This window comes from Prorops nasuta, unplaced genomic scaffold, assembly GCF_024137725.1.
Source record: "Prorops nasuta isolate Cenicafe-Biocafe unplaced genomic scaffold, Cenicafe_Pnas_1.2 PNAS00038, whole genome shotgun sequence".
In the NCBI taxonomy this organism is placed as follows: Eukaryota; Metazoa; Arthropoda; class Insecta; order Hymenoptera; family Bethylidae; genus Prorops; species Prorops nasuta.
Window position 1 is genome coordinate 993,658 of NW_027116835.1, and position 19,411 is coordinate 1,013,068.

The 19,411-nt window shown below is 33.3% G+C and overlaps 2 protein-coding genes across 5 annotated transcripts; one reads left to right on the top strand and one right to left on the bottom strand.

Moving 5' to 3' along the window:
- Positions 1–2,368: 2,368 nt before the first annotated feature.
- Positions 2,369–10,089, bottom strand: LOC136783937 (uncharacterized). Of its 4 annotated transcripts, XM_066744312.1 has the most exons (9): positions 8,844–10,088; positions 8,364–8,404; positions 7,702–7,835; positions 7,330–7,586; positions 7,019–7,257; positions 6,452–6,799; positions 6,217–6,347; positions 5,553–5,882; positions 2,369–2,774 (listed from the first exon to the last, which is right to left on the bottom strand). In XM_066744312.1, the coding sequence occupies exons 1-9, from the start codon at positions 8,876–8,878 to the stop codon at positions 2,769–2,771; spliced, it is 1,521 nt and encodes a 506-aa protein (XP_066600409.1). In that variant the 5' UTR covers positions 8,879–10,088; the 3' UTR covers positions 2,369–2,768. The 4 variants fall into 4 exon arrangements, with proteins under 4 accessions (XP_066600409.1, XP_066600407.1, XP_066600410.1 ...); XM_066744310.1 differs by lacking the exon at positions 2,369–2,774 and having other exon boundaries at positions 5,448–5,882; positions 8,844–10,089; XM_066744313.1 differs by lacking the exon at positions 2,369–2,774 and having other exon boundaries at positions 5,448–5,882; positions 8,364–8,415.
- Positions 10,090–16,239: 6,150 nt separating this feature from the next.
- PMP34 (Peroxisomal Membrane Protein 34) lies at positions 16,240–19,370 on the top strand. Its single transcript, XM_066744132.1, has 8 exons — positions 16,240–16,894; positions 16,960–17,020; positions 17,244–17,310; positions 17,737–17,885; positions 17,974–18,087; positions 18,578–18,825; positions 18,906–18,973; positions 19,050–19,370. The coding sequence occupies exons 1-8, from the start codon at positions 16,823–16,825 to the stop codon at positions 19,192–19,194; spliced, it is 924 nt and encodes a 307-aa protein (XP_066600229.1). The 5' UTR covers positions 16,240–16,822; the 3' UTR covers positions 19,195–19,370.
- Positions 19,371–19,411: the final 41 nt, after the last annotated feature.

Genomic DNA, 19,411 nt, shown 5'->3' on the forward strand with positions numbered 1-19,411 from the left:
TCAATAATAGGTGATATGCATTAACGGTTAATGAATATCACCTATTATTGAGGAAATATTTGCTTGTATCAAACCCGTGGTTATATAAATTCAAATAAATTTACTTGGATAAAGGCATTTATTTGCTTGTATTCAGGTGATATTTCCTTTGAAATAAATTATATTTATTCACTTTTATTATATATGTACTGAAGATAGTACATATATAATAAAAGTGAATAAATATAATTTATTTCAAAGGAAATATCACCTGAATACAAGCAAATAAATGCCTTTATCCAAGTAAATTTATTTGAATTTATATAACCACGGGTTTGATACAAGCAAATATTTCCTCAATAATAGGTGATATTCATTAACCGTTAATGAATATCACCTGCATACAAGCAAATAAATGCCTTTATCCAAGTAAATTTATTTCAATTTATATAACCGCAGGTTTGATACAAGCAAATATTTCCTCAACAGTAGGTAAAATTTATTAACGGTAAATGAATATCACCTAAATACGAGCAAATAAATACCTTTATCTAAGTAAATTTGTTTCAACTTATATAACCACGGGTTTGATGCAAGCAAATATTTCCTCAACAGTAGGTGATATTCATTAACGGTAAATGAATATCACCTAAATACGAGCAAATAAATACCTTTATCTAAGCAAATTTGTTTCAACTTATGTAACCACGGGTTTGATGCAAGCAAATATTTCCTCAACAGTAGGTGATATTCATTAACGGTAAATGAATATCACCTAAATATGAGCAAATGTATGCCTTTGACAAAACCAAATTGTTTCAACTTGAATAACTGAGTTTAATAAAAGCAAATATTTATTTAAAAAAAAATTACAAATATTTTATTTGTTTATATCAATTAGTTTCTTTATTTGTAAATAGCAGGCAATTTTGTAAATCCCTACTTTCTTATAACCTTTATTTACGTTTCCTCGATTTCGTGCCTTAATTGATTCAAGTTTAATTACTGATGTCGAACAAACCGTTGGTTTTGTAACAGTGAATAACACACAAATTTATTTTATTTGAAAATTCTTTATTTTTTTGAAGTAGAGAGAATGTACTTGTAATAAGCGATTTTCACTTACCTTATTTATATATAATTACAATCTTTGTTCCATAGGTGTTTCTTTGATCCATTCTTGTTTCGCTGCTAGAAGAAATTTGTTAGTATGAAGAGAATATGTACTTACCTTAAACAATTCAATAGAGTCGTATACAACCTAAATATACCTATAGGAGTTTCGAACTCAGTATATATAAGAAGTTTCATGTAGAAGGCCACTAGCGAGAAAGATTCATTATTATGAAGATTATATTCATTTGATAGCAGTATCGTACTACTTATTCGTCGTTGGAACGCTCACTAGGTTACGCGTCGAACGGTGACAAAAATGGCCGCTTGAGAATGAAAACATTGGAGAAAAGAAGATAGTGCAGGAAAACTAGAATCAATATATTAATGCGTTACCATTAATGGAATTACTTTTGTAATATGTTGAACACAATAAATATTAATTTCTGTGAACAAATTTTGCAATGCTTTTCTTTGTAAGTCAGTTATGTGAAATTCTACCAAAAATTTCCCAGATATGAATCCTGCGTGTTAGACACTTTATATAAAGAGAACGGTGCATAATGTCTGTAAAGCATAAATAGGTTAAAGTGTTAAAGGAAAGCAGCGATAAGTCTTAAGAAATGTCGCTTAATGCGCATCATTTAGTCGTAAAAATAAAAATTTATGTAAATATGATAAAGTTTGACAAACATAAATAATAAATGATTTCTTCTTTACGAAACTTAACTCGAAACAACGTATTACATTTATGCAGATATATTAAACATATGCCACTAATAGAGATCATTGAACGTACCTATGTGCGGCCTGATCCTGTAATAAGACTATTCTGTCTTTAGTTTTCGAATTTTCATTTTTCAACCATTAACTTTCTAACAATATTATCTATTAAATGCGACTAATTCTTCCTTTGGTTTACCTATAATTATTGTTGTTTGTATGATTAACACTAGATTGCCTGAAGAAGTCATTTTGATTACTTTTTAACTTCTGTTAGAGAAAAATATGTATATAATAATAGAATTTCTTAGGATTTTAAGACTTTATACAAGCTTATGTATAAAAAGTCTTAATATTCTAAGAAATTCTATTATTATAAACACTTTTTTTCTCTAACAGAAATTAAAAAGCAGTCAAAATGACTTTATTTCTTCAGGCAATCTAGTGTTAAGCAATAATCACTTTAACGAAAATAATGGAGTCACTGCACTACTTACCGAATTGAGATGTTGGTAAAGGGAGCAACACTATATTATACACAGGATACAGGGAAATAAAAAATATTTAAAAATTTAGGAATAGAGAGGCAACACCTTATAATTTTGTATAGAGATACAAGCAACTAAACCTTACAGCATATAGATAGTAGACAGCAAAATAAAATAGTATAATACATGGCATGGCATACATATCTAATAATTATATTCATTCATAATATCATATACTATTCAACACAGAGCATTGCACAAATAATATTTATATTTCTTAAATATTTAATATATTGGGTGTTAAATTTACGTAACTGAGTTAATGTAACGAACGCAAAAAAAAACGCTGTAATATATAAAATTATTCAATTATGATTAATAACTGAAAGTCAAAGTAATTATCGACATCAAAAACTAAAGTTGTCTATTCAAGGACATTGTAATCCATAAAAAAGTGTCTTATTGTTAAACCTGAAATAGGATAAAATTCATTACAACAATTATAAAAGTCAGAAAGAGAACACTTTGCTTTCATATAAAAGTCTTAGTCTTTACATGAAAAAAATACTAGCACATCACGAAATGATTAAGGAATTCAAATACATGGTACACATTTTAAACCGTTAGACAAAATATGAATGTTAAAAGTGGAATAATCTTCTAGATCATTTCGAGAGACTAATTTCCAACTTTTCGTTGTTTTAACTTCATACGCATGATAATGTTCGACAAATGAAAGTGTTTGCAAAATTGTAACTATAAACAAAATATTATTCCCATTCACAATAATATTTCGAATCTCTCCAAAAGTAGGAAAAATATCATTGTTTTCTACGATCACAAGCATTTTTGGTTTATACATTGTACCGTAACAATTAACCCATTCCACGGAATTATAATTATTAATTGTATTTAAAGCTAATTTTTCTTGCAGTACTTCAAGACATATACTATTTAGTAAATTTTCTTGTAGTTGAGGTCCTAATTTGGGAATACTAGAGAAACCATCATTTAAATAAAAGCGATAATTCAAAAGCAATTGATGCTTTAAAGCAAGTGTGTGCGGAGCATTAACGCGAGAAGCGACTGCCGAAGCAATGTTTTTAAACTGTTTATGTTTTCCTTCAAATCTGAAACTGGATAGATATTTGATCGGACCATATTTTTTTATAATACTTGGATAATGCAATAAGAAGTGGTGCTTAGGTTTCAGAATACTATCATTAAATGTTTCTAGATATAATGAATGATGCTCAAAAATAACATTTTTTAAATAACTTAAACTTTCAATGCTAAACGAAGATGACATAACAGTACATATCAATTCAGTTAACAATACCCATATTCTCCAAACTTTATTATCGTGAGGAACTAAATCTCCAATAAAAAGACCGAAAAATTGAACGAAACATGCCATTTCAGATGCAGAAAGTATTATAAGTTTTTTTTTAATTGCAGCATCTGAAATACTAACAGGTTTATTTATACTATATTTATTCCCGAAATCAAAATACTGGATCCTATTATTTAGAACCTCTAACGAAAACAGTTTTTGAATGAAGATTAATTCGTATAATATTTGTCCCATTTCATACCTACAAACACCTTCAAAAAGATCGTGCATTACATCAAATGCAACATTTTCATTTACGTGAAAAAATTGCAATTGATTGAAAACGCATTGTTCTGCAATGCCGTAAGTACTATTCTGAACGTCTTCTGCATATGTGTCTTTGGTACGCCTTAGATTATCGTTTTCCATTAATTGCCTCATTCGTAGGTTTTTATCAGTTTTGCAAAAGCGACAAGAAAAATTAGAATTGAAGCTTGTATTGAAACCTAAAATTTGGTTTAATCCTAAATTATCTCCGATTACTGCTGTTAAAACAAAATATATTTTTTTCACTGCCCCATTAAATGTAACAGTAGTACCAAGTGTTTCTAATTCGGCTAGCTCCTGGATAAGGTTATGAAAAATTATAGAATTGCCATAATGTTTATAATCCTCCGTTTTATGTAGTTGAGCAAGAAATATATTATTCAAGGTGCTTTTGTATTCATTAGGTATACATGGAATGGTAAAATAAACAGATCCTATTTTATTTATATTATTATGAGAACCTAACGGATTGTTAATCTCGAAGTCATCAAAATATATATTTAACGGTAAGACAATTGATTCAGGAAAATTTGCTTTAATATTTTGCCAAACTTCACCATCCAATATGGAACTAAAGAAACCAGGTTCTCTTTGCTTTTCCAATTCATTTATAATACAATCAAAAACATGCGGCAATTGTAAAAATTTCGTTAAAGTTATTTTTAAAGGCACTGTTTCAATAGTAATGTTGAAAATGGAAACTATATTTTTTCCTTTAGAAGAACGGGGTCTCAAACCTGTATCTATACTACGAGTTACCGGCATAATCAGAGTTCCTTGTTGAACAAAATATTTGAAAATTATAAATTCCGATGTAAAATAATTGAAAGCTTCATCTACAGCTTGTAGAATTGCAGTTTCTTGTGGAACAGTACACATTTGATTAGAACTAATATATTCTACAATTTTTTTTAATGACATGGAAAAAAATTCTTTCAACGTTTCTAATATCTGTAAACTAAAATTTCGAGGTATGTTTAGAAAACTGTAGAATTTAGCGATATATAATGAAACATAGGAAACAATAATATTTTTGAAACCATTGAAATTTAATTTTGATTCGTTTCTCGTAAAAGTTAACATATCCGATTTTATGGCATCAATTAAATTTGGTTCCTCATTATCTGAAAGGAAATTTTCAAACAACCTGTTTTCTTCGATTGTAACTGGCCCATTATATTGAACATCCTTAATACTACCGGCTCTACCGTCAGCCATATGTTCTCTTAAATAATGTTGTTTAAATCCATAAAAGTTAGAGAAAGATCTATAACAACTTCGAAATTTACAATAACATGAGCTATTTAATAGAAATTTATGATTTCTTTTTACATGGACTTTAAAAAATTTCCTTTCTTCTATAATTTTATTACAATATGGACAACAAATCATTTTGTTTAGGTATGTATACTTATTTCCAAATATATATGGAGCAGAAGCAATTACATTTTATAAAACGTCAACTGCGTAAAGTGCGGTCTAAACTAATGATTATTTTTATATAGACTAAGACTTTTATGAGACTTAAATTGAAGAAAAGTATAGTTAATATAATGTATTTTAAATTTAAGTTTACATTGCTGTCGTACCTTGTTCATATCAGTTATTAATTCGGCGACTTGAGAAATGTATTTGTCGTACACTGTTTTTATATTATATATATACAATTGCACCAGCTGCCAGATGTGTTCACTTTCTGGTGGGTACTTGAGGTTAAACACATGAAATATCTTGAAGCAAATGTCGACAGCTTGCAATACAGATTCCAATTTGTATATGATGTCATCAAGGCATACATATATCGACTCAATATCTGTTAATGTAGGCCCAATTATTATGATGAATGGTTGAACCGACAAGTTCAATTTCTTCATTAATTCTCTTCTTTCATCAACTTTAACAATTATATCTCCAGGAATCTGTCAAAAATCTTCATGTAAATAAAATTATTACGTTAACGGATATAATACAAGGTGCTCTATTTGAAGAAAGTCCGTGGCATGTGTATTAAATATTTACTAACATATTAAGCAAATTTGATGGCATAATGTAAGTAACTACTAAAATAAAAAATCCTAGGTTATTACAATCTTTTTTAGAGGTTTCGACTCACTTTAAACAAGTTTTGATTTATATTTTAATACATACATTGTTCTTTCAAGCTTAGTTGACCACTTCAAAAATATTTAACACACGTCTGCTATTTTTTTACAAATACTGCACCTTGTAAAACAAAAAGTATATAAAAATTACCAGTAAATGCATAAGAATACTATCTTTGCATTCTGTAACGGAGGGTTTCCAATGTTTTTGACCACATTTTATGCGTCCTTTAGGCGGCAGCAAATATGGTAGCAATAATAACTGTCCAGCTACTTTCAAATCTATTTAATCATTATTTGTTATCAAAATGAAATTATTTTGAGAAGCTTAAAAACATATATTTAATTATATTCGTAATGAAATAGGAAACTAAACGAACGCTAACCTATATTAATTTCTTCTAATGTTACCACTTCTTTTAATGCTAATGAATTCGAATCCCTGTTATTCAAATCTCTTAATTTTAAAACCTTTTGGAAAAAAGTTTCCCAAATTTCTTCATTTAAATTAACCGTAGTTAAACGTAATGAATCGAAATCCTCGTTGATTAAAGCAAACGCATTGGGCTGTCTTAATATTGGCCATTCGGCGACGATTGTAGCAATATTAAAATCTTTATTTTTCTTATATTCCTGTCGTCTAAAATTAAATGATTTTTTCCAATTTTCTTTAACCTTATCCCAAGGAGTTATTGTAACGCTTAACCATTGTTTCAATTCAAGTCCTTCGGTATCTATAAACATAAATTTTTCATTTATATGATAGAGAAGCAAATTTTATTTAATTAAATGTATAATATTGCTTTTAAAAATAACAATTCCATAATTTAATTATTTATAGTAAATATCATTTAAAGCAAATGAAATTTCCTTCTAATGAAATTTCCTTCAAATGAAATATTGATTTTTTATAACAGCATTAAATTAATTAGACAAAATTTAATGAACTTTACCTATGTCAACATTCTCATCTGTATCACTTTCCTCCTCTGTAGTTCCAACTGCATTTAATAGTTTTAGTCCATATAAATTATTTCGATATTTGCTAACCAGCTTCCCTTTTGAACTTATCGACTTATTTATATTTGATTCTTTTTTTGTTATTGGAGGCACATAGTAAGTATTCAAATTTTCCGTAGGAAATTCCTCACAAATTTGTTTAGCTAAACCATGGAAATCTGCATTTCTTAATCTAATGAAAGAAAATATAATGAATATAAACGAGGAAAAAACATAAAGAAGTGATGTTATTAACAATGAACACCTTTTTTCTTTTTGTAAGACATCCTCCATAATTATGTCAACGATTATATTTCTGTTTTTCATCGACAGAACTTTGTTTTTTTTATATGTACATAAAACTGCGGAACCTCTAGTACTTTTCTTTAAAGTTTTATGTATAGTTCTTCTATCATTATACAAACGAGTTGAAATGAGTGAGTTATTTGCTGAAGGTAACGCATTTTCATCATTAGAAACTTCATCATCACTTGACAAGTTTTCTATTGAACTTGTTTTGTTCTATATAAAAATTTAGGAAACTGATTAAATAAGAAATATACATACACCTTATACATTTGTATTCAGTTTTTCCAAAATTGTAATATATTTTACTAATATTATTAGAGTACTGTACCTGCGACAAAGATTCATTGGAATATAGCTGCTTCAATTTATTTATAAATAAAATTCTTCTTCCTATTTTAGGAATCAATTCCTTTAGCATTGAGTCATTCAAATGTTTAATGTTTTGTTCATTAATCTCATTTTCTAAACAACAAAAAGGAAAACAGTTAGAAAAATCAATTTACATACTGTGTTACAGATAAACCTATCTATTCATTCAATTTTTTATTTATTTTATTATATAAATATTTAAGTGAATAAAATAAATATGTAAATTTAATGTACAATGATGTTCGCAGTAAATATTTATTAATATATAAAATAGGTATATTCTTGTCGAACAGTAAACACAAAATTCCTCTTCATATAAGAACTTTTACTACGAATATCATGGTACATTAAATAGCATTTTTATTTAGATTATATATTTCCTGATATAAAGAGTAGACAAAATTTCTGCATAATTTCAGTTTACGATTAGAAATATGAATATTTAATCACTAATGTATGTACTACATTAGAATATACTTTTAATACAGAAAATAATGAGAGATTTGTTCTGCGTATATCATAATAGGTTCTATTAATTTGAATTACTATCGTACAAATGAATTATAATGAGATTAAAATCATTGCAATAAACAGCGTATGATTAAGAAAAGAAAATATTACCATAATTTGTTGCAGTCCGACAAAGGTTTGCAGTACCAGAGCTATTACAAAACTAAATACAGTATATATTCTTATTATACTTAGTACATACAGTATGTATAAAACTAAAATGACTGATAAAATCAAGTTTTTATAAGTTTATAAGTTGCTGCTAGCATACTAAGAAAAATAGTTATAGAAATTTGGTAACTTAATATCTTATGATAAAATGAAGCAGTTGCAGTAACAAATGTTAGAGGTATGGAATATATTAGATACGAAGGTAGAAGGATGTTGTCAATTTAAGTCCAAAGGTTACTTTAGTTTAAACAGAAAATAAATATTCATTTTAAACTATGTGCCTATTACTGAAAATGGCAGCCACGTGCACTTACACTAATCTACAACCAAAAATGCAACTTCATTGCTACAACATTTTCCTTGGAAGTGTCTTTATGTATAAAAACAAAAGAAAATTAATAATTCGCAAGATTTTCTTACCTTTGAATGATGAAATGAGATCTTCTAGGTTCCATTCGGTCAACAAATTTATCGTAAATGCATCCATTGCATCATTCCATTGAACACTAACAATGCGTTATGAAACTTCAAAATATTATTTGTATTGCGTTACACTCTACGTATGATACAATATTTTTATTCTTCGTAGTGAGAAAATATATAACACATAACTTTCACTACCACGTTAAAATAGTATTAATAATTTCGCTGGTGGTCCGTCCTCACATCCACTTGTTCCAACGTTCTTCTCCGGGTTCCAAACGGAAATGACAATGGGAGAGGGGGTAACGGTAGCCGGATGTAAAAAGCAGCTAGGTACTGTTAAGAAAACTTCTGGAATATTCATTAAATCTTATTGGATGAATAGATTAGATATATATAATGTGATCCAATCAGATTGTTGGATGTCTGCATTATGCTGTTTTCACTTGTCGTTCGTGGCTACTTATCGCAAGCGACAAAGTCCTGCTATTAGAAAAGGAGATGAATTGCGCGACTTTAATTCCAAAACGAAGGGAAGTGTAGTCGCTAGCGACCTTGCGACATCGGTGGAAGTTGAATTAATTCAACTTTATATGAGTGTCGCTAAAGACGTGCGACAATTAAAATTTAGGAAGCTTTCCAGTTAGCGTTAAAATTTACACAATCACAACAAATGGTACATTGCATTTGTGTAAACAGTAACTTCATTCAAGTGAATGAGATGTTTGCTTCAATGAATATTAAATCATTAAATTTATACAGTGTTCTTTTAAATTAAGCGAATATTCCTTAAAATTAAAATCATATAGTCAATTGCTAGTGGTGCCATATTATTTGGTAGCATTAAATAATTATGTTTCATTAAGGTGGTTCGAGCGCCAATGAAATTTCTTCAGAATTTTTTAAAATTTTAAAGAAAGGTTATTTAGGCATAGAGGAATAATCTACTAAAATTTTGAATGATGTTACCGATGATACAAGTAAAAAATAATTATTTCAAATTGGCATTTTTAACGTGTAGCCTAATGGGCGATCAACACATTTTGAAGAAATTTATGATGTCCCGTATTGCAATGACAATACAAAGCAATAAAAAACTGTAGTAATATATTTTAAATTAAAACAATTTTTAAATCACCGAAACGTGTATATTACCGATAATAATCTCCTATTATTACTCGTGAAAAATTTTTAATTCCGTACTTATCTATATTCTGCATGGAAATGTGGCAAATACTCAAATCATATGAGTATTTCTTTTAATATAATTGTTTCAGAAAGATTAATAAAAATAACACTTAAATTATTTATTTTTTGCAAACTGATTTTCTATGATAACTAGAATACATAAAGTACTACCTTCAATTTTGTAACTACCTACAACTCTATTTAACTAGAAAATCACGTTCGAACCACCTTTAGTGTATTTTATACAGTATTTGACTACGAAAGAATTAGTAGCTTCTTTCAAGTAAATGAAATGTTTGCTCTAATGAGTTTTTAGTCATTAAATTTATAAAATGTTCTTTTAAATTAAAGGAATATTCATTGAAATTAAAAATAATTTTAAATTTATGATAGCATTATAACATTTATTACTATCAAATTATTATATCTTTAGTTTTGTCACATTGTTTCCTCTGGGGATAAAAGCAGCAGTATTTTTTTCAAGTAAATAAGCTATACTTGCTTATAAACCACTGGATCATGAAAACAAATATATTTGTTTTAATTTGAATGTATATATATTTACTATTAAATAATTGTGAGAGACCTGACTCGGTATGGTTTTCACAAAAAGAAAGTCAAATGGTTTAAGGAAAAGAAGGATAGGATGTAGACTGCGCAACCAGAGTGGTATACGCAGATGGGTTAAATATTAAGTTAAGGGAAACAAGGCTTCGAAAATCGTATGTTATACGATAGTGCTTTAAGCACTGAAAAAAAGGATAGGAACAAAGTCCTAAGACTGTGCTATTGCATTCCAAAACGGAACTAGAGAGCAGTCTCCACGGTCTCGACGTTGTCGAGAGACAACGAGCAGGCGTGACTCGCGTGCTTAAGTACTTCGCAGGCAAAATCTTGTCAGCGAGAAAGCCGCTACGCGAGCCAGCCACCTGGCGGCGTTACGCCGAACTGTGAGGGAGAGAGACAGAGAGTGTGTTAGAGCGAGGCAGCTCGAATCTCGAATCGCTTGCATCAACACACCTAAAATCCCGAACAATAATAAATTTTTCAATTAACATGAAATAACTATTATTCTCGTTTTAGATCAATGTCTTGCGGCAAGTGGTCGTTCTTTTATTTTAAGTAATTTCTATATATGAAAGAAACAATTATTTACTTCTATTTAATGAAACAGTGCATATTAAAACAAAAGTTTCGTTAAATTATTTTTAAAGTATCTTTTCTTGATTTGAGTGAGGATAAAGTTAGTTGTAGGAAATATTTATTATATTTAACAAATTTTGTTTACTTGGTTTTAAGGAATTATACTATTACTCTAAGGTGATAATAATTTGCTGGAAATAAATATTTTCTTATTTAAAATAATTCTCTTTAACTGTGAGTAAATATTTGTTTGAATTCATCCTGATCATAAACAAATAAATATTTGCTTTCTTCGAATAAAATAATAAATTGATTTGAAAGTATTATTCGTTCGCAGTTTTGTAGAAATGCCAAGTAAACAGATATTTTTGCAATTAGTGTTTTGTACACTTGATTATAAAGATATTTATTTAATCGAAATATTTAATTATTTGTATCAAGAAAATAAAAATCCAAGATATTTTTCATTATTTTTAAATAAAACATTTATTTCAAAGGAACAATATTTACTCATTTTTAACTATATTTATTAAATTTAAATAAATCAAAAGTCAAGTAAATGAATTTACTAAATTGAAGTAATTTCTTTTCTCAGTGTACATATATTTTCGATCGTTAAGCGATATTAAATTTTCATCATTCTCACAGGGCTCATCTCGATTAATTCTCTAAACGATGACGTGCCAATGCTCGCGAGATTGTTTATTAAAATACGGGTGTGACAAAAAGTGGTAAACGCGAGCATGCTTTATTATACGTATTCTATATATATATATATATATAAACTAAATTAATTTTCACCTATGAAATCGGTTAATTAAGTTGCAACGACAGCTGCGTGTTCAGGAAGCCTGAGTATATGTACGTGCATCAATATGAGTGTGCCTCGTTTACCGATCATAATACGTTCCTCTAAGATGTGAAATTCTTATGATAATTATTCTGTATAAGAATCTACCACGAGGGGATTCGACGAGAGTGAGTGAGTGAGCGAATGAATACATGTGTGAAACGATGAGGAGGGAGCTTCGAGGAGCAGCGATTTTCGGGAATTCCGGGAAAGAAGTTTTTCTCGGACCACGGTGGATCGTCGAGTTGGGATAAAAATTCATGGATTCACACCAGTCGAATCGACATTTTCCCAATGCTGCATGCGGGATGTTTTCCGGTAATACAAGCGCGATAACGATGAGGCAAATCATTTAAACGCGAGTGTCGTTTTAGCCAGTGTGATTTATAGCTTTCGATTGTTTTCCTCGAATAATCGCCGAGCGAATTTCCCATTTTGAAATCGGAAATCCCTATGTATGACCTCGCGCTCCCATAAAATTTCTTCCAACTCCGAAGGAAATATCGTTCAACCCCTTTGCTAACTCTTATTATCAATCGCTAATCACTCTTGGTCATAATTTATCGTAAGAAAGTATTAAGGCTAGTAAGTTATGGTAGTTTTGTAAAATTGCTTAAAAATTGAAGGATGAGAGAGGGAGAGGGAGAGACAGAGAGAGAGAGAGAATGAGCAAAGATTATATATTGCGCAATTTTGGTATATATAGCGCTTGTAATTTAAAATTCAAGATTAGTTTTTTAAGAGAGTATAGCGTTATAACTTTGGAATTCTCGGCTCTTTCTCTCTAACTGCGAGATAAAATAGAGCGATTAGATAATAATTACCGATCTCGAATCGGTCTCCTGACAGGCTCGCTCGCGGAGTGTATCAATTTTCACGAGGGTCTTATAGATAGAGATAAGGTAACCTTGGATTTTAAGAGGACGCTTTGACGAATTTGCTAAGCTCTCTGCTTTCCTCGTTAGCCATTATCGATTTTCTCCCGCAGTCTTCAATGAGAGCCGGAGAGCCGGAGAGCCGGTGGTCTCTGCTGTATCACGCCGAGCGCAGAAAATTAATCGCGACGCTTTAGAAGGTTTCACAGAGTTTTTAAAAAGTTTCTAGCAAAGTTCAGCCAAGTATCCTCTTATTGGACAATATAGAGCTACTCTACGATACTAGATAATTAAAGCTAATCGATATTTTATCTATTGTACCCGGAGTTGAGCACTCGACACCGATGGGAGAAGCAAATCTCATTGAATTTAATAAATATCTTTGCTCCGTTAGATATACTCAAATTTCTTTTCTTTTCCTAGTTCCTTTCTTCTCCTTTCCTTCACCATATTTTCTCTTCCCACAACACACGTAACAAACACACTTTTCAATTCAATTCGACCGCGACGAGGAAAAAATCTTGCATTATTCATCTGGCAAAAATCTAATGAATAATAAAAACAGGTCTGAAGCTCGGTAAAACTTTAATTGGCCTGATATATTCATTAAATTCAAGCTACTACTGCACCCAAGTCGGATCACTATTATGGAGCGACGAATTCATGCAACGACCACCCTTTTCGACCGCTGCAGCCTGTGCATTTTCTACAGGACAGACAATTTTTCCTCAAAGAGCAACCTCATTCGAGCCTCAAGGACATCAGCCAGGATCACTGCGAAGAAGAGAGGCATCCGACACGTTTTTGCCGAAAAATATATCCTTCAGTTTTTTGTTTGAAAATTCAAATAAACTCTTAAAATCTCATTTTTAAAACTTTCAGCATGCATCAATGTTAAATGTACATACGACAAGGACTCTGATGTACAGATTCCAACGAATCAATCGGAAAATGATGTTAATTCTAAATTTCTTCAAGGTTTCTATATACCTTCCAATCCTAACCTCATCCTAAACTCAAGGACACATCGGGTATGGGAGTTTGAGAAAAAGAGAAAGCTTTAAAAAAATTATTAGCAAACGTTATATTCTTTTTGCAATACGATAAAAAAGTTACACGCAGCTCGAAAGAATGAAGCGAAGAAGAAAATGTTTGATAAACGGAGGTTATCGGTTGTCGAAATCATTGGATGGATTGACTATACTCCTAAGAAGCGTCGTGAAATTACCGGAGGGATGCTAGAAATCGAGTGGATGGCGGGAGGGACGAGATTGCAATTGTAGCGAATTGCTCGTCGAATTCAACAATCAGTGTCGATTATCAGAGACTTTCATTTGGCCTAACGGCTATACGTCGACCTACGCCGACGTAGCAGTGCAGGATTTCGAACGACCGTGCGGATCGCGGTAATTGTGCCGAAGCGCGTAAACAAGCCATGAACTGCAGTATTCGGTTGCTGCGCGCTGCTTCGAGGGTGCACGGTGCACGGTGCACGATGCACGCAGGATCGATCGTTCAATTTGCAGAGGAAAATCGCTCGCAGGGCCTCGCATCTCTCCATTGAAATTGACCGGAATCGAATCACCTCGGCCGATTCCGATTATCGTCCAGCCGATCGATACTCGTTACTCCAGTTTTATTCCCCTTCGTTATATCGTTCCTGATAATTTCCAGCCAGGAATCGGTCCGTCGTTAATTAATTAGGAAAGTACGGCATTGATCGACGGCTCCTACGTACGGCCCAATATTTCTCCAGACACTTGCCGGGACTCTCCCTACAAAATTCCATACGTTTCTCATAAAGATTATATAAATATATGTAATATGTGCGCTATACAGAATAATACACAGTACTTAAATCGCTTCTGAATCAACGCATCCGCTCTCACCCTCGTCATTCTTTTCTATAACATCGGTTCGAGGGAACCCGCGGAATTCCAAGCGCACGGAATGTTTAATTAAACTCCGCGAGAACTCGGAGAATTTAGAAGAACAAGCCCGTTCTCGGTATGCCCCCTTATATACGATTATGAGTCACGACCTTCTCGGCGGAACTCTCAAAAAGCGCTCCTTCAAAGTTCTGCCCGGTCACGATCAGCCAACTTCTCCGAAGAAGAGGTAAACTCGATTCGCGATCGCTTTTCAAATACGATTCGAGATAACAGTTGGATAAAAACAAACCTGCAGTCAAATAGGCACTCCTGTGTACCGAGAATAAATTGGCCACCGTTACTCATGTTAGCTGTCCCGGAATTTAGCCTCCTGAGAGTTATAAGCCGAGCTACATTGGGACGAGCCTCTCCTGTTACTACTGCTACAAAAAAAAATCCCTGAAACTGCTGGCTATACGAGTAAAATATCATGGACCATAAGCTTGGAATTCTGGAATATCACAAAAATAATTGTAGCTATCCATAAAAGCGGTATTTGCGAGAGATGGTAATAAAAATTTTCAATTGCGCTCGCTGAATATCGCAAGATTTCAACTATATATATATATATATGTATTCGTATCTTTTACAACCGGTGCTCTCTGGAGCTGTCGAGGAGTGGATTTGAAAAAGGTGCTTGGAAAAATTCTATCATAAAAATGTTGTATATCTCGGAGTAGCGAGTATCGAAATTCGGCTGCTAAAGCCACGATTACCCGTTTAACACGTCCCACGAGACACTTTCGAGTGTCTGGCATCAGACATTAATTTACCCCGGCAGAGTTCTCTCATCTGATTTTTTTACCGCATCTTTCCCAAACCCTACCCTTATACACTTTTATACGGTCATTTATTCACCCTCTATAATCATTAGTGCCCCGAAAAAAAAAAAGTAAACGAAACACCCTGAGTGTGTATATAAAAAGCCTATACATGTACTTATATAGAGGAGTATTTTCGCGGAGAGAAATGTCTCGGCCAAAGAGTTTCGGAATAATAAAGCAACCACTCTTTCTGTCGTTTATTAGAAATGGCAAAAAATGCACCATGTAGAAACGCGCGTGCATATTGTGCATCGGTAGTTGATTCAATGAATCGAGAATTTCGAAAGAAGCATTAGCGATGCCTTATAATCTTCCAGACAATAAAACTTTTTCCTCGGTCAGTTTTCAGGGGACATGAATTATTCCGGTGTGTTCGGGGAGTAGCGGAAGTGGTCATTTAGCATTCGCCGGGCTTTTATCGCAAACTCGGCGTTTACCGTTACGGGCATCAAGATAAACGTATGGAGATGGAAGGGGGAACGAGATAATCTTTTGGTAAGAATGATCTAGCGAGATTTGCGCGTGCGCGTACACGTGCTTCTTCATCGACCCGGTAGAGCGTCATTGAGGAGCGTAAAGCGCAGACGCGCAGCCATGTTTCTCCCAGGGAATTTGGACATCAGTAGTAGTGACCGAGATGAGGTTGCACGCGGAACCGGCTTATGCTTTGGCTTGGCCTCTCCGAGAGCATAACTCGATAAAATAACACTGTCGAAACGCGTAGATTTCATGGAAGCAGCAGGCGCGCCTGTGTTCGTGGTACGTAGCGCTGCGTAGCGCGGCTTCGAGTCAGGAAGGTCAATGGCGTAACAACTAAGTAGGTATAGGACTGGTGTGTGAATCCACTGATTGTCAGTCCAGTCAGTCTACTGCCCGAGTAGTCCGAGAGGCGCTGCAGCACGTGGCTTGGTGGCTCCCACTTTTATATAAGTGACGCAGCGATTATTTCAACGCGCCAGTTCACTCTCGATTCTCATGCTCGGCTGCTTCAACACTTCCAGCGATTCTACCAAATTCCTCACAAACCACCATACTTCGAGTTATTCTCAGAATAAGCATGTAATCGCCCAAGAACAATGTGCATCGAACAGTGAAAAACAATTCAGTTTCGCTTGTGATTGAATCCACCGGAGGCAAAGCCCTATCTATCAAATTTCTCGACAAAATGGGAGGCGGTAACAATGGTAGGAGCCTCTTCACATACGAAACTTTAGTTCACGCCATTTCCGGAGCTGCGGTAAGTATAGACACCCAACAAATTCCGATTATCCGCCACTCACGAACGCGTATGGTATAATTTAGGGTAGCGTCGTCGCCATGGCAACGTTCTTTCCGCTGGATACTGTGCGAAGCCGACTACAACGTAAGCTATGTCTCTCGAGTATCTATCAGATACACGAGCAGAAAACACATTTTTCTTTTTTCCTGATAAACAGTTTTTCTAACAGTTGAAATATAAAAAGAAAATCGAGTATTATCAGTAATATGCTTAGAATTAGTTTTTCACGAATATTTTTACGTAGGTCGTAGATAATTGGATAACTTGTGTTCACTCGATAAAATTGATGAATATATTATGATTTCAGTGGAGGACAGTCGTGAGTCGAAGAATACGATAATGACGCTTCGTGACCTCGTATCCAAGGAGGGCCCGTACGTTTATACCATTATTAATAAATTTCTCGAAATAAATCATTCTATTGGAAGTTGCATCAGCATCAAGAGTGTACAACGGTCTCAAACCTTGCACAATTTCTTAGAGGTTCGAGCTGGACAGTTTCTCTATTTATCGTAGTGCAGCAAAACGTTCTCGCGATGAGTCGTAGTTTACGCGAATTACAATCTCGGTGCTAATTTCAAATTACTGTCACTCGCACTTCTTTCTGATGTAATTCCATTGCGTAAATAATTAGCAAATGCAAGTAATACCCTGCATAAACAGTCCATTCGTATCTTGCAAAATGCGTAATTTTGCTTCAAGAGCTTGTAAGAAAAATTTGCTCTCTTTCATATTTTTTTTTAGCGAGTATCACATTTTCTCAATTACCCCTGATCGACCACGCATTTTTTTTATTTCAGACACACTCTCTACAGAGGAATGGTGCCTGTTCTGCAAAGTCTCTGTGCCAGTAACTTTGTTTACTTTTATACTTTTCATGGTCTGAAATTGATGAGGAGCTCGAGGAGTCAAACTGCCGCAAACGATTTGCTGGTCGCCACCGTCGCTGGTATAAGAATTATTTAGTATAACTTTTCGAAATGACGAGCAATCCTCGTTTCATTAGACTTTTTAATTAGCAATATGACAATTTTTAGGTGTCGTAAACGTATTGACGACCACGCCATTATGGGTCGTGAATACGAGGCTAAAGATGAAAGGTGTGAACGGTGTTCAGGAAACGAATAACAATGAGTACAATACTTTGTACGGTAAGTTGACAATATTTCTCCATGGCTATGTAGCTAATGTTTGATTTATTACCAGTGGACAAACTATCGTATTGACGCATAAGTTTAAATGGCATTTACACTCCTTTTTCTTCGGTGGGAGTATTTGCATTTTAAATTCCTTGCTCCATCACGACTGCGCAATATTAGTCACAATCTTCCAGGGTTTACTTCATTTCCTAATCAAACACAAGAGAGCTTGAGAGCTCAAACATGTACGTTTAGTTGTTTGACTCTAGCCGAGCGGGAATATTGTTTACGCACGTTCGACAATTTTGCCAGTGTACTCTGCAAACTTTCTGTTTGATTTTATATACCTCGGAGACAGCCGTATAAATTTATGCGTCGTCTCATCGACCGATATTTCGTCGAATACAGGGATTTAAATCTCGTTTATATATAGAGAATTAACGTTTTGATGTAGGTCTCAATATTGAACTAAGCTTGTTACTTTAAAAGCCATGCTTTTCAGATGGTTTGCTGCATATATGGAAATCCGAAGGTTTGGAAAAGTTATGGGCTGGCACTTTACCGAGTTTGATGCTGGTCATAAATCCTGCTATTCAATTCATGACGTATGAAAGCATAAAGCGTCGAGTCACAGCGTCGCTTCAGGGTGCCCAGCCGCCAGCATGGATTTTTTTTGCCATCGGAGCTATTGCGAAAACCTTGGCCACTACTCTGACTTACCCTCTGCAGCTGGTTCAAACCAAACTCAGGGTAAATTTAGATTAAAATGGAGTAGAAAGATTTTTGTCAATCTACCATTTATCGACCGCTTAAATCTTTGATTTTTCTAGCATGGCCACAAGTATCCTAATTTACCGCCAAATGCAGGCACAATTCAAATTCTGTGTCATATACTGAAGTGAGTCCCTAACTCTGATAGTATTAATGATAAATGAATTTAGTCATTAATCTCTGACTTTTCGTTCTCTTCGCAGGAAACAAGGAATCGCCGGATGGTACAAGGGAATGGAAGCCAAACTCCTACAGACGGTTTTGACGGCTGCGTTAATGTTCTTAGCTTACGAGAAAATATCGAGGCTTGTTTTTCGCATATTGCTGCACAGGCCTGTTTTGAGATAACGCTCTTTCTAGGATCATCAGTATTATAAAAGCTGCGTAGCTGTAAATCTACCTACCTTTCTCAGCATTAGTAATAGAAACTCCTAAGATCGATACTTTTCGAATTACGATTATATAAAATTTGGTAGTTTATCTGTTTTTAAATAAATACTCCACTTCAGAGCGGACTGCGAATACCATTGCATGTGCTTCAGCATTTTTACACGTTTCCGATTAA

What these genes read in the sequence shown, in the direction of transcription:
- LOC136783937 (XM_066744310.1), bottom strand. Translation starts at nt 8,878, where the DNA reads ATGGAACCTAGAAGATCTCATTTCATCATTCAAAG. An exon ending in TCTCATTTCATCATTCAAAG is followed by an intron (nt 8,405 to 8,843) that starts GTAAGAAAATCT and finishes GTTTTGTAATAG; the next exon opens with CTCTGGTACTGCAAACCTTT. An exon ending in CCAATGAATCTTTGTCGCAG is followed by an intron (nt 7,587 to 7,701) that starts GTACAGTACTCT and finishes ATTTTTATATAG; the next exon opens with AACAAAACAAGTTCAATAGA.
- PMP34 (XM_066744132.1), top strand. Translation starts at nt 16,823, where the DNA reads ATGGGAGGCGGTAACAATGGTAGGAGCCTCTTCACATACGAAACTTTA. An exon ending in ACGCCATTTCCGGAGCTGCG is followed by an intron (nt 16,895 to 16,959) that starts GTAAGTATAGAC and finishes GGTATAATTTAG; the next exon opens with GGTAGCGTCGTCGCCATGGC. An exon ending in CTCGTATCCAAGGAGGGCCC is followed by an intron (nt 17,311 to 17,736) that starts GTACGTTTATAC and finishes TTTTTATTTCAG; the next exon opens with ACACACTCTCTACAGAGGAA.